This window comes from Panthera uncia, chromosome D4 (genome assembly GCF_023721935.1).
Source record: "Panthera uncia isolate 11264 chromosome D4, Puncia_PCG_1.0, whole genome shotgun sequence".
Classification (NCBI taxonomy): domain Eukaryota; kingdom Metazoa; phylum Chordata; class Mammalia; order Carnivora; family Felidae; genus Panthera; species Panthera uncia.
The window spans coordinates 81,218,860-81,232,570 of NC_064807.1; the positions used below are offsets into that span (position 1 = coordinate 81,218,860).

The 13,711-nt window shown below is 59.6% G+C and overlaps 1 protein-coding gene across 1 annotated transcript in view; it reads left to right on the forward strand.

The window, feature by feature from the left end:
• ADGRD2 (adhesion G protein-coupled receptor D2) overlaps window positions 1-13,476 on the forward strand; it is a 26,788-nt gene extending 13,312 nt beyond the window's left edge. Inside the window, exons 12-24 of the mRNA XM_049637708.1 lie at window positions 1,733-1,788; window positions 2,443-2,569; window positions 3,792-3,895; window positions 4,155-4,257; window positions 4,522-4,675; window positions 5,210-5,343; window positions 5,430-5,545; window positions 6,409-6,529; window positions 10,504-10,545; window positions 10,664-10,708; window positions 11,489-11,547; window positions 11,844-11,874; window positions 13,415-13,476. Of these exons, the coding sequence (XP_049493665.1) occupies window positions 1,733-1,788; window positions 2,443-2,569; window positions 3,792-3,895; window positions 4,155-4,257; window positions 4,522-4,675; window positions 5,210-5,343; window positions 5,430-5,545; window positions 6,409-6,529; window positions 10,504-10,545; window positions 10,664-10,708; window positions 11,489-11,547; window positions 11,844-11,856 (1,074 nt within the window). The 3' untranslated portion in view covers window positions 11,857-11,874; window positions 13,415-13,476. The remainder of the gene's footprint in view (window positions 1-1,732; window positions 1,789-2,442; window positions 2,570-3,791; window positions 3,896-4,154; window positions 4,258-4,521; window positions 4,676-5,209; window positions 5,344-5,429; window positions 5,546-6,408; window positions 6,530-10,503; window positions 10,546-10,663; window positions 10,709-11,488; window positions 11,548-11,843; window positions 11,875-13,414) is intronic.
• The last annotated feature ends 235 nt before the right edge of the window (window positions 13,477-13,711 follow it).

Genomic DNA, 13,711 nt, shown 5'->3' on the forward strand with positions numbered 1-13,711 from the left:
AAAGTCCTTCCTCTTTCAGCCGAGCCATGTAAACATTTATGTCCCTTGTTTTCCCTGCTGGTGTTTTGGGCACTGTCTTGGTCACAGACATCCTTTCTCATTGCTGTTTAGTCCTAGCATGTATAAGCCTTGACTGAGGTCAAGTCCAGCTCCACCACCTTCCCCAGGGATGGTCCAAAATGAACATGCCCGTCTCCTGGTCATGCATCCTGAGTATCTGCAGGGTTGTTTTTTTTTTTTTTTTTTTCTATTACAAGTAACCCTGCCTAACCCTGTGAAAATCCTCACTCATAATACATTAAAAACAATTTTTTTTAAGTTTATTGATTTATTTTGAGAGAGACAGAGACAGCATGAGTTGGGGAGGGGGAGAGAGAGGCGGGGAGAGAGATACCAAGCAGGCTCTGTGCTGTCAGCACAGAGCCCGATGTGAGACTCGGGCTCATGAACTGTGAGATCATGACCTGAGCTGAAACCAAGAGTCAGACGCTTAACAGACTGAGCCACCCGGGCACTCCAACTCATAATACGTTTTGATTCTGGTGACTGTTTCCTGGGGATATGTGGCCAGGTATAGGGCTCCTGGACACAAATACATAATTTTTTGGCTTTTGATTGTACAGTCACACTGCTTTTTCAGTTTATACCACTTGAAAATGCTACCGGCAGTGTAATGATTATCCGTTTCAAAAGCAAACAGCAGGTTTTCTTTGTGTTCCCAGCACCCAACATAGTATCTGAGACCCCAGAGAAAATATTATGGACGAATGAATACATGGGGTGATAATTCAGTCAACCCAAGAAATACTACATTCCCTGGAGGCATCATCATGGACTATTGGAAAGAGCATAACCAAGTCAGGACCCAGCCTCAGCTCTGTGCTGTGTGATCTTGAGCAGATTAATTTCCCTCTCTGAAGCTGTTTCCTTGTTTGAAATTACATGGATTTATACCTGTCTCCTAGGTTACTAGGATGATCGCCCACAATAAAAAACATAAAGAATGTGACACACAGTGTCATAGTCTAGTAAGGTGACATTGCTGTTACTCTTTCCAGTCGGGACAAATAGCCCAAGTCCTAAGCTCAGGCTGCTTTCCCTGTCTGGACTGGGGCTGTTACCACCGGTTGCCTGATGTCTCCTCACTGCTTAATGACATAAAATCTACACTGTTGTCATTGTTTAATTACCAAAGAACTGGCATGTTCATTATAACACATTCAAACTGAGACCTAGCCATTGTTAAATTAGCTGTGCATTTAATCCCAGGCCTTGTGTGTGTGTTTTCACAATTATATAGACCGGATATATGTATTTTTATGCAAATGAGCTCATACTATGTATAACGAGGTGCAGCTTTTGTCTATTGAACAACGTATAACAGAGCTCTTTCCCTGCCAGTAGACTGAGACCTGCTTGTTCCTCTTGCTGGGTGCAGAGCATCCCAAGAGGGAAGAGTCACCGCGGTTTAACCGCTCCCCAAAAGATGGACATTTAGCTTGCTCCCAGTATTTCAATATTATGCATGATATTAGCATGAAAGCCTACTCACCCCTCCTCCCCTCTGCCTCCCTGCTGGCATTTTCTCCCACCTCTTCACCCATGACCCGCGTTGGGCAAACCCCTGGACCCTCAAACTCAAAGAGGCCTCAATGTCCCCCTGCATCCTCTTGGACTCTCTCCCCCTTCCATACACACACACACCGGCTCTACCCCTGTTTCCTGCCCTTAGGCCTTCCCGCAGAAACTGGTGGAACCTGTCTGTGCCTTCTGGAACTTCAGCATCAGGTGAGTTGCCATTTTCAAGTTCTTTAAATAAGACAATTGGGTTGTTTTTTTTTTTAAGACATCCATTCTGCTTGAGAATGAGGTGTGTTTTTGGTCTCCGTTTGCCACCTTTCTTATGGGAGTGGCCTCAAGCTCTTACCTAGCAGCTCCAGGACAAACTGGGGCAAGAGAATCTGTGACCCAAAAGGTAATGAGCACCCCATCGTAGGAGATATGCAGGCTCACTCTGTGGGATGCCTGGGAAGAGATTCATCCATCAAATAAGCATTAGACTTGACATCTATCCAAAGCCATGGCCCTTGGGCATTTGAAGGAGCAGAGGAGGGTTCAGAGATTAGCCCCAGCTCCCTGCCCTGTGTCTTTAGCCAAACATCATTCACTGTTGCTTAGTAAGTTATGCAGTAAATCAGTGGTAATCGCTGGTATTAGCCCCATCCCCCTACCATCCCTGGGAGCGTTAAGTACACTTTATAGATGGGAAACTGAGGCCCAGGGAAGAGCAGAGGCGTGCCCAAGGTCACAAAGCTGGTTAGAGGCAGAGCATTGATGGGCCCCACGCTTTGGAGAGAGGCTTTCCCCTGCTTGCCACCTACCCCCAGCCAGCCCCATGTCCACCCCATTTCAGGAGCCCTTCTCTTCCCTCCCCTCCCCCAGCCCAGACACAGGGGGCTCCTGGGCCACTACCGGCTGCTCTGTGGCCACCCTGTACCGGGACTCTACCGCGTGCTTCTGCAACCACAGCACCAACTTTGCTGTCCTGTTGCAGGTGTATGACGTCCAGGTGAGTACGGGGGGCAGGGGGGGTAGGGCTGGGCGGGTGGAGTGGGCGAAGGTGATGTCAGAACCAAGTCTTAAAGGATGACCAAGAACTGAACAGAAAGGCATTCCAAGCAGAGGGCCAGTCTGAGCAAAGGCAAGGAGGCTAGACTGACAGGCAGGCTGGACACATTCTAGAACTTTGACTGTCTGGAGCTTCCAGTGCTAGGTCCTGGAGTAGAAGAAGGCGGAGGAGCAAGGTGGCGTGGGTCAGGTGGCACAGAGCCTAGAGGAGACCCGATGGGCAGAGCACAGACGTGGACATGTTAAGCAGGTGTTGGATGGCCCTGAGGGAGCCCCACTGGTGCCAGGAGTGGGCTGGCAGAGCAAAGAGCAAAGAGGGGTCTGTGGGCCAGTCGCCTAGGCAGAGGGCAGGGGCCCTGCACTGGGGAACAGTGGGCAGACTGGGGGAGGAGGGGGTGGCCCAGCACAAAGGCCTGGGCAGCTGGGGGACAAGGGAGTCATCTTGGAGAGGGCACAGGTGGGTAGCAGGTTAGGCAGGCCTCAGGGCGGAGGGCCATGGGGCCGGTGGGTGTCGGGGCCGAAGAGGTCTCAGCTGGAGGCGAAGAGCCTGTAGGTAAAGCCACGGCTGAGCCGAACTCGGACCTCAGACGTGAAAGGAGACTGACCCAGGGGAGGCCCCTGGGAGGGCCCAGCGTTTACAAATGCCCAAATCCCCGGAGGAGAGCGGGGGAGGTGCATTACTAGAGCCGCCAAGGGACTCTGAGGTTGAGTGAGGCAGGGCCAGAGCCTCAGGAATGCGGGGGTCACTTGGTGTGTTGGGGAGCATGCCAGAGAAGCGTGCTCACCGACACATTTGCCCTGTGGAAACACAGCGTGGCCATTTTTGCCTGTCAGCTCCAGGCCCCTTCCTCAGCGGGGGGAGGTCACACGCAGTCTGCTCCCAGTGGGTGTGTCTGTCGCTTCCGAGCCAGCTCTTAGCGGCTGCAGCCAAAGCCGGACCAGTTTAGGGAGGGCCAGCAGGAGAGGCCATGCAAACGCTCTCTTATTAAGTGCCTGCCGTGTGCAGGCCTGGCCTGGCTGGCCGGTGCTGTCCCCACCCCTGCTTCACTGCAGACGGGGAGCCTTGGGGAGCCTCGCCGGACCAGGGCAGGGCGAGGCCTGGTCTGGGCAGGTCAGGGCCGTGACGGGCTCGCTGTACTTTGGGGTCTCCGGCCCTCCCACAGAGAAGCCCCGAGGAGGAGTCACTGCTGAGGACGCTGTCGTTTGTGGGCTGCGGAGTGTCCTTCTGCGCCCTGGCCACCGCCTTCTTGCTCTTCCTGGCAGCCGGGTGAGATGAGCTCAGCACAGCCGCCCGGTGCCCCGGGGCCCAGCCCACCCATGGGGGCCTCCGTGGGCCTCCTCCGGGCACGTCTCCCCCTGGCCCCGGAAGAGCCTGCCCCAGGGCCCCCCTTAGGGCTGTGGGCCTCCCGTGGAGCTGCCGTCTCTGCCCGTGGTTAGCCCACCCCCAGGGACTCAAGCAGGCAGGGGCTGGTAGGGGCGTGGGGGCTGGTGGCGGTGTCCTTGTTAACCGACCCCTGCCTGTCCAGGGTCCCCAGGTCAGAGCGAGCCACGGTCCACAAGAACCTCACCTTCTCCCTGGCCTCTGCTGAGGGCTTCCTCATGGCCAGCGAGTGGGCAAAGGCCAACAAGGTGGGCACCCGGCAGGCGTGCTTGTGAGTTCGGGGGGGGGGGGCAATCTTTTCTGGGTCGCCCCCTGCATCGTCACTTGGCTCCATTTTCCTGGGGTGGGTGGGGACACGGCCAGAATGGTGGAGCTGGGCCCAGGGCACTTCCCCGAGACGTTCCCCACCCGTACCTCTTTGGGTTGGCAATGCCAGGCATGGGCATGGGACCCAGGGCAGGGCTGCGGCCACGGCTGGCCTTGGTAGGGATCTGCCACCCTCCCGCCCACAGGTGGCGTGTGTGGCCGTCACAGCTGCAATGCATCTCCTCTTTTTGGTCGCATTCTCCTGGATGTTGGTGGAGGGCCTATTGCTGTGGAGCAAGGTGGTGGCTGTGCGCATGCGCCCAGGCCCCAGGATGACTCTCTACTATGCCACGGGCTGGGGTGAGACCCCTCTGCTCCCCACTCCTGCTCTGTTCCCTACTCTGCCTCGCATGGCCTCTGTTGCTGTCCCACCCCACCCCACCCCGACACCACCCGATCCCCGTCTCCACCTGGTGCCCAGCACCCTCATCCCTGACGCAAGCTCAGTTTCCTCAGCTCAGTCGCCCTCCAGCTTTACCCAGCCCCAGCCCTTCTTAACCCCCTCCACTCCCACCACTTCAACCCCCCACTGCTAGCGCTGTCTCCCCGATTCGTGGCCCGCTGACCCCCGTGCCAGTCACCACCCTCCATCCCCCCTGACTCCCGTGCCTGAGCCCTCAGCTCAGTTTCGCTCTCCCGCTCCCCAGCTACTCAGGGCTCCAAGGCCACCCCAGGAGGATCGGGCCCACCCAGCCCCCTTCCCAGAGCTCCCCATGCCCGCCAGTGCACCTGCTACCGTGGGACAGCTGTGGGCTGCGGCTCTGGGTTGGAGGCCAGGTCCTGGAGAGGACAGAATGCGTGGCGAGGTCCTGAGGGCATTTATTCTTCCCCTAGGCGTGCCTGTGGCCATCGTGGCCATCACGGTGGCCATGTCCCCCGACGACTATGTGGCCACTGGCCACTGCTGGCTCAATGTGCACACGGACACCATCTGGGCCTTTGTGGGGCCCGTGCTCTTCGTGCTGACTGTGAGCAGGGAGGCCTGGGGGCCTGGAGGGGAGGGTCGTACTGGGAAAGGGGGAAGCCGTTTCACCCACTGACACCGGGTCTCCAGGCCAACACCTGCATCCTGGTCCGCGTAGTGATGGTCACTGTGTCCAGTGCCCGCCGCCGTGCCCGCATGCTGAGCCCCCAGCCCTGCCTGCGGCAGCAAATCACGATCCAGATATGGTGAGGGCCAGAAGTGGGGCAGCCAGATGTGAGGCTCGTCGGGTGTGAGCATGTGTGAGTCCAGAGTGGCGGTACGTGGTCACGTGGCCACGTGTGCAAGGCTATGTACGAGCCTGTGTGTGCACATGTGTCCCGACTTGTGTGTACCTGCACACTCATGCGTGTGGACACGTGTGAGCACGTGCCCATGCATGTCCCCTGGGGGGATGGTAATCAATCCTGAGTGTATGTGAGTGGGAGGGGATATAGACACAAGCCTCTGTCCTAGGGGCTCACCTTGTACCGATGGCACTGATGACCCAGTAGGGACAAGGTAGGGGAGACCCGGGGTTCAGGCAGTCCCTAGAAGTTCAGGTTCAGAGTGAGGATTTAGGTCCCTACCCCTGCCAAGAACGCCCCTCACTCTCCAGGGCCACATCCTGCCAGAAGGAGGACACCCCTGACCCTCTTCTTCCCCCCCCATTCTCTGCCAAAGGCAGTGCGGCCCAAGTCAGCAGGTCCCCGAAAAGCCAGGGAGCCCCAGGGGCCCCTGAGGAGGGAAGACTTCTTTAGACCCCACGCCCCCTGGACCCACTGCCCAGTCCTCAGCCGTCCCTCGGGATGGCTGCCCTGCCCTTCCTCTGAGCCAGGTTTGGGACCGGGACCCCGTCTCCCAAGTGCCGCTACCCTACTTCATACCACTTCTGGGTCTGACAAGGGGCCGGAGGTCCAGCCGAAGCTTCCAGCTACACCTAAGTCGGGAGCGGCTCCTGATGTGTAGCTCCGGCTCCTCTCCAGGCACCTCCCGGCTGCAGCCCTCCCCAGCACCCTGCAGGGCCCCCAGGCTGCCCTGGCCTCCCTCAGCCCCGACCGCTCTCCTGCAGGGCCACAGTGAAGCCGGTGCTGGTCCTGCTCCCCGTCCTGGGCCTGACCTGGCTGGTCGGCACGCTGGTGCACCTCAGCCCGGCCTGGGCCTACGCCGCCGTGGGCCTCAATTCCTTCCAGGTACCTCCGGGCCCCGGACCATCTGGGACCGGGGCTCTGACACGTGGTGGAGCTCAGAGTGACTGGTTTGTCAAGAGTTGGGGGAAGGAGTGTCTTCTCCGTCATGGGAGTCACCACGGCAACCAGGGGCATTGTCAAGAGGCCGGAGGGTGAGGGCAAGAGTGGGAACAAAGCCTCAAATCAAAGAGGCAGCGCCTCTTTGGGAAGGATTTGGGGCCCATTTCACAGCCGAGGAAGCTGAGGTCCAGAGACTCAGGGATGCGGCAGAAGTTCCAGCCCCCTGGCTGGTACTAGAGACTCTTTGGGTCTCGGCAAAAAGCCAAGGAAGGGGTGCAGGACACTGGTGACCTCTCCCCTCGGGGTCAGCGGGTGGCCCGCTGTGGGACAGTATCAGCTGCTGCATTGGTGAGGACGACACTTCAGAAAAGGGTTTGGTTAGGAGGACAGTGCCCAGCCCGCCTAGGTGAGGCAGTAACAGTCGGGCTGCAGGAACCCTCCTGGGTGCCTGTCAGGTCCCGTGTCCGGGAGCCACCACAGAGAGGGGTCAGACTGGGTCCCTGTCCTCAGGGGGTTTGCAGCCCTGTGGGCGACCCAGACGTGGACACAGACAGGCATGGCCCGGGGGACCTGCCCCTGCCCCTGCCCTTGCCCTCAGCCTCCCTTGCACCCCCAGCACCCCTCCTGTTATCTGCACCTACTCCTCCCAGCTCCTGTCAGGGCTGAGAAGTGGGGTGACTCAGAGAGAGACAAAGCAAGCTCAGGAAATTGGGTACGAATTCTGTAGAGTCATGGGACCTGGAGCTCATCCTGGGGATCCTCTGTCCTCTCCTGGGAGAAGGGGCCCGAGGCTGTCAGCAGCCACTTGGGGTGCCTCAGTGTTGTGGGCCCCGGGCCAGGTTCGTACTTCTATCTCCGAATAAGCCTTACAAATGGGGAAACTGAGACCCCATGAGGTCATTTCCAGGGCCCCGCAGGAGGAAGGAGCAGTGCTGGGGCCCAAGTCCAGAGTCTGTGTTCTCAGCCCTCTGCACGTGGGCCTGGTCTGTTACTGGAAGAGCTGCCCAGATTGGGCAGGGTGTGGGGCTGAGGTCGGGAAGGGCTCTGACCCAGCTTTTCTTCCATCCACGTGGTATTTGCCAAATGCCTACCAGGTGCCAGGCACCGTTCCAGGCACAGGGGACAGGGCAGGAAAGGAAGCAGCAAAATGCCATGCTCCTGTGGAGCTGACCATGGCCAAGGCCAGGGAGTGAAGTGTGGAGGGTGGAAGGGGGCAGGGAGCGAGGAAGGGTGCAGAGGGTGGTGATTACCAGGGTCCCGGTCCATGGTGCCGGCTCCCCCAGGGCCGTGGGGACTCGTCACTCTCGGCCAGGTGTGGGAGTGGAGAGAGGAAAGACGGGGCCACTGCTGGGGGAGAATGGAGGCCATGCCAAGAGAGGGGCCCAGAAAGTGAAGAAAAACTGGGGTTCCAGTTATTCCCAAGGAAGCACAGCTCCCAGAGACCTACGTGGGCCTGAGTGGCCAGGGGACAGGGGCGGTGCTGCACCCCTTCCCTGACACAACAAGCCTCATGCTCCTGGAGCTTCCCCGGTTCGAATTTGGGCCACTGCCCCGTTAGCCCTCCACCCTGCCCCCCAAGTGGCAGCCAGGGCAGCAGCGGCCCATCGCCATGGCGACCACTGTAGCTTCATCCCTGCGGTGGCCCTCAGGTGGGCAGAGGTGGAGCCATGTCTCCGTCTCTGAACTTTCTCTGAGGTTCCTTCTCTGTCTCAGGCTGTCTCCATCACAGCCCCCTCCCCCTCTGGCCTGGATCCCACCCGGCCCTCCCTCCGTGGGCCTCTCGCTGTCTCCCTTTTTGTTGACCCCTGACCCTTCTAGCTTTTGTCTCTGAGCATGACCTCTCTTCCCCTCCCAGTCAGCCTCAGACCTTCCTTACCAAGGTCTCCCGGTGAAGGAGGGGACAGGCTGCCTTGCGGGGTCAGATGGCGTGAGACCTGGGCCCACCCTGACATCCTGTGACCATCTGCTGGCAGGTCCCCCGGGCAGGCTCTGGGTCCCTGCCCCAGCTTCCCTCCCCAGGCCTGCCTTTCCTCTCCCCTCTCCTCCATCTACCTGCTGTCCCTCCCTGTCTTCCTCTCCCTGCCCACCTCCCGCCGTCCCTCTCTCTCTCTGTCTGGGGCATACACCGGGCAGCACCTGCCCTCAGGACCGTCCTCCTTCCCTACTGAGTTGAGCAAGGAGCAGGCCTGGGGTACAGGGACTGAGCTCAGCCGGGCCTCGTTTGCTCTTCAGGGCTGATTTGTTTCTTTGTGGCTCCCGTGTCGGGTTTTGTGGTGGGAGAGCTGGGCCTCACTTTTAACCAGCTCTGGCTCACACTTACCTGGGCTGAGTCTTGTTAGAGGGCCCCGACACATTGAAACAGGCCTCAGTTTCCACATCTCTATAAGGGGGATCATATTCTCCACTTCATGGGATCATTGTGGGGTTCAACTGAGATGATACTTGCAAAGGGCAAAGTCAAATAAATACCTGGCACACACCAGGAGCACCGTGAACGGGAGCGGATCGGTTTCATTCAGCCAGTCCGCACCTGCTCTGTGTTCTTTACTAAAGAGGATAGTCGTGCACAGAATCAAAGAATCTATCCTTGGAGGTCTCAGCCTGAGGGAGAGACAAACACCAAAACCACACTCTGACAACCTGGCATGATCGAGGCTGAGAGACCAGAGGAATGTGGGGGCAGTGTGGGGACAGAGGAGCCACTCATGGGGAGGCGGAGAGGGTGCTCCTTGGAGAGAATGATTCTCAGCTAACACCCAGACACGGTGAGGGGAAAGAATGAAGTCAGGGGAGCATGGTGAGATCCAATGGAGACATGAGCGGGGGTCATGTGAGCTGGTGAGAAATGGGACAGGAGGAGACACGGGGGCCAGACCACACAGGGTCCCCTGAGCCGTTGTAAGGAGCTCACACATGATCCCGGGGGCACCAGAGAGCCTGGGAGGACGCTAGGCAGGTGCTGGTGTGGTTGGGCTGGAGTCTGGAAAGATGCCTTTGGGTATGAGGAGACTGGTAAAAGGAGACAGGACGGGGAAGGCAGTGCAGAAGTTGCAGTGAGAGGACAGGCTGGCTGTGGGGGCCCGTGGGGGGAGGGGGGAGACGCCAGGGTCTGAGGCCTCAAGGAGCCCCCTGGACCCCAACCCGTGTGCTCTAGTCTGACCTCAGGACAGGGGCTGTTGCCTATCCAGGTAGAATCAGGAAGGCCCAGGCTCTAAATTCCATTCTGCTTAGCCACACTCCAGGGCCTGGGGCTCATTGCTCTGTCTCCTGCCCCAGGCCCCAGGGTCCCTCCCCATCAAATAGGATTAATCCACCCCCACCCCCACCCCACCATGGAGCTGCAATGAGGGTTGTAACCCCAAGTTACTTTGTGAGTGGCCAAGACCTCTTGGTCCTCCCATGCGTGGGGAGTAAGAGCCAGCTATGACTCGGCCACTGTGCTGAGTCCTTCACACACAGCAGGAGGCCAGGCCTCTGACACGGAGGAGGTTGGGAGAGACACTCAGCTAGAGGCACGAGTCAGAATGCATTCACAGGTCTGCTGTTCCAGGACTTGATTTAGCCTTGATTACAGGAAGGTGTGCCCCCTCCCACCACCCACTCCTGCAGCCATGAGGATGGGGCAGGTGGCAGGGGACAGAGGCATAGAGGACAAGAGGCTGCCTGATGGCCAGAGGCTGAAGGTATGGGGGGTAGTGGGGCAAGCCCCCTTCTGGCTCTCTCTGCCGTAGAATGTCACAGATGCCCCCTCCCAAGTGCAGGAGGGCACGGTGGGTCAGCAGGGTTTGTGATCATCAGCCTGCATCTCTGAATGTCTCGGAGTATCTCTGGGTGTGTTTCTGTTGCAGCCCCAGGCCAGGTGGGAGGGAGGGGGTCCCAGGCAGTGACACCCACCCTCATCCTGGGTCTGTCCCCAGGGGCCATACATCTTCCTGGTCTACGCTGCCTACAACGGGGAGGTGAGTCAAGGACGCTGGCTGCCGGGGGGTGAGGTGGGTAGGGCTTACTTGCTGGGGACCTGTGGCCAGGGGGTCAGGGGGAGGGTCCCAGGACTGACCCCAAATTCCCATCCCCTAGGTCCGGAATGCCCTGCAGAGGATGACTGAGAAAAAGGCAACAGAGGCATTTATGGTGGGTGCAGGCAGGTGGGGATCCTGGGAGCCAGGAGGTCCCACTCACAGCCAGGATTCCAGTGCTGACACCCCTTTCTTTCAGGTCTGCTCCAGCCCCATAGGCCCAGGGTCCCACCCTAGGTCCCTTGGTCCCTGGGAGGTCTCTCAGAACAACCCTGTAGCCTTGGCTCCAGCCCGAAGACACTTGGCTATTAGAGGTAAGGCCACACCACCCTCCAGTCTGAGTACTACCCAGTGCCTCAGTTTCCCCAGTGCTCAGGTAAAGCTGAGAAGGCAATGGCAGATCCTGTCAACCCATCTGAGAGACAAGGAGACTGAGGCCCAGGGAATTCTGCAAACACGGGGCCTGGAAGGTAGCTTAGAAATGGCTTATTTTTTCCCACACCACCAGGGAACAGGGGCCCCTGCTTCCTAGCCCAGAGGCAGGGTTTGCCCAGGGTCGTCTTCCTTGGGTCTCCACGCAGACGGGGTTTGGGGGTTCCCAAAGTCAGGTGGGTGGATGAGGTTTGGGGCCCTGTGACAGGGCACGGGGGTAAGGCCAGGCCAGGAGTTTCAATACGAGCTTCCTAGCTTACCTGCTGTGTGCACTTGGGCAAGTTACCTTCCCTCCCTGGGCCTTAGTTTCTCCATCATTAATCTGTGGAATAAGTCTGAGTGGAACCTTAGAGTCTTTGATAATGAGGTCCTGTCCAGGGCAGGAGAGCAGAGAAAGAGCTTCCTGCCTCAGCCTCCTAAAAGTTCACCTACTCGAGTGTTTTTCCCCGGCTAGGGACCCACAGCCCCAGAATCTCCACAACCTTCTCCTCCATTGCAGAACCTGAGAAACCGGTGAGGCTGGGACAGGGGTGGCAGGGTTTTGCCAAGGGGCTAGCAAGTATGTCCCACAGGGACTAGGGTAGGGTGGGGGTGGGGGGGGCTTCCTCTGGGGACCCAAGGGGTTCCATTCCTCAGCAGGTGCGAGGGCACTGGGAGCCAATGGGAGGTGCTCACTGCACACTGGCAGAACCTGAATGCCAAGGCCACTGGTAGTGGGGGAGTCATCACCAAGGGAGCCGAGGGCCCCCAGGGCAAGGGAGAGCAGGAGGAGTAGGGGCCCACCCCCTGACAGCCTCCTCTGTCCTCAGGCTGTGGAACTGACAGCATTCAAGGCATCAGGTACCCTCCCATCTCAGGGGGGTCCCCCCTCTCCCCTTAGCACCCGGACACCCCCTCAGCCCCACTGCACCAGGATGGAAGGGATTTGAGAAGCAGCCACACCTGACGCCTCTCGGAAGCCTGAAGTCTTCCATTAGCACACTGTAGGCCTGGCCCGGAGACACGGTGCTCTTTGGGAGAGGCGTACTTAGGGAATGGGTTTGGGACCCTTCCCAGAGCTGGTGCTGCAGGAGGGCCAGTGCGCAAGGAGCCCGCCTTCCTCTGTGCACCCACTCTGTCTGCCTCCCCCACCCCCCTCAGCCTCCTGGCCACACCCCACTCAGAGTCCCTGTCCTGATGCCTTGTGTCCTGAAATGACTTCCAAACCCGGTGAGAGGCAAGCGCTTTCCTTCTAGGTTTTTTCCCCAGCTGGACAGATGAGGGGGGCCTGGGGGCAGCGGGGCAAGGCTGGGCCCATCCCAGGCGCAGCTCAAGGAGAGAGGACTGAGCCTGGGGAGTTCAGCCTGGCCCTAGGCGAGCTGAGGGGCCTGTGGTCACTGTCAGCTTCTCTGAGCCTGAGTTCCCTCAGTCTTAAAACATAGGTGACTGTAGGAGGGGCCGCCAGGTACTGCCCAGCCTCAAACCAACCAAGGGATTCCTTCCGGCATGGGCAAGAGGCATGTTCGTGCAGCCCTAACCAGAGCTGGGTTCTGGGCTTTATAAAGCCCGGCATCTGCTGACTCCTTTAATCCGGGGACACGGGGAAACCATCCTCCCACCGTGCAGATGAGGAAATTGAGCAGTGTCAGAGCTGGGGTCAGCCCCCACCCCGCAGATGGGGAAAGTGAGGCCCGGGGCAGTCACAGAGGTGTCAGCGGAGGCACATTTGAAACCCAAGTCTGTAGGACCCCAGCCTCCCTGCGGGCCTCCACCCTTAGCTGGTGTCCCCGTCCCCTGGAGTCTCAGCTCCCCTTCTGCAAAGTGCGCAGGAGGCGCCCCCTGCAGGCCAGCGCGCGGTAGGCCCTCCGCGGGGCCCGCCGGCGCCCCCATCCCGCCCCTCCCCCCACCCCCGCAGGCGCGGCGCGGGTGGGAACAAGAGCGGCAGCGGCGCCTCTGCGCTCAAGTGACAGCGCCTTTGTCTCTGCTGAATGGGTGCGTTGCTAAGGGCGCTCGTAGCAACGGAGCCGCTTCCACCTCGCCCTGCGGCCGGCCCCGCCCTCCTCCGGACCCCCAAGCTGCCACGCCCTTCGGGCGCCCTCGCCACCCCCACCCCGCACCCTGCGACCTTCTCGGGTGGCCTGAACACGAGGTGCCGGGGAGTGAAGGCTGCCAGCTCCGCGTCCCTCGTGATACCTGCCGGCCACCGCCCCTCCTGAAACCAGGGAGCCCTCTGGGCATCAGGTGTTCTTTAGAGAAACTGAGGCTCGTAGAGGGCTTGCGGGAGACTGCCCAGGGTCTCCCCAGTCCAGAATCCCCACCAAGGTCTTCCCCCAGCCTCAGTTCCCCTCCAGGGGTCCCCACCGTGATTATCTGCCAGCTCAGCCCAACATTTTCCTCCCAGGTTTCTAGGGAGAGTGCATGCAGACTTGACTCCAAGCCTCTGAAAGGCCCAACTGGGCCCCCCCCCCCCCCCGGGGGAAGACAGCCGCCCCCGCCACCACCCTTCCTCCCTCCCCCCCGCCCCCCCCCCATTGACGGTGGGACCCCCCCCCCCCAACCCCTCCCGGGTGCTGTGCTAACCCTGCCAGGTTCCACAGCTCAGTCCCCCTAACTTTCTGTCCAAGATTGTTACCCGCTCTGACCCTCCCCACCTGCCTTGAAATTCTGACAGCCCTGTGGTATCTCTAGCAATAAAGGG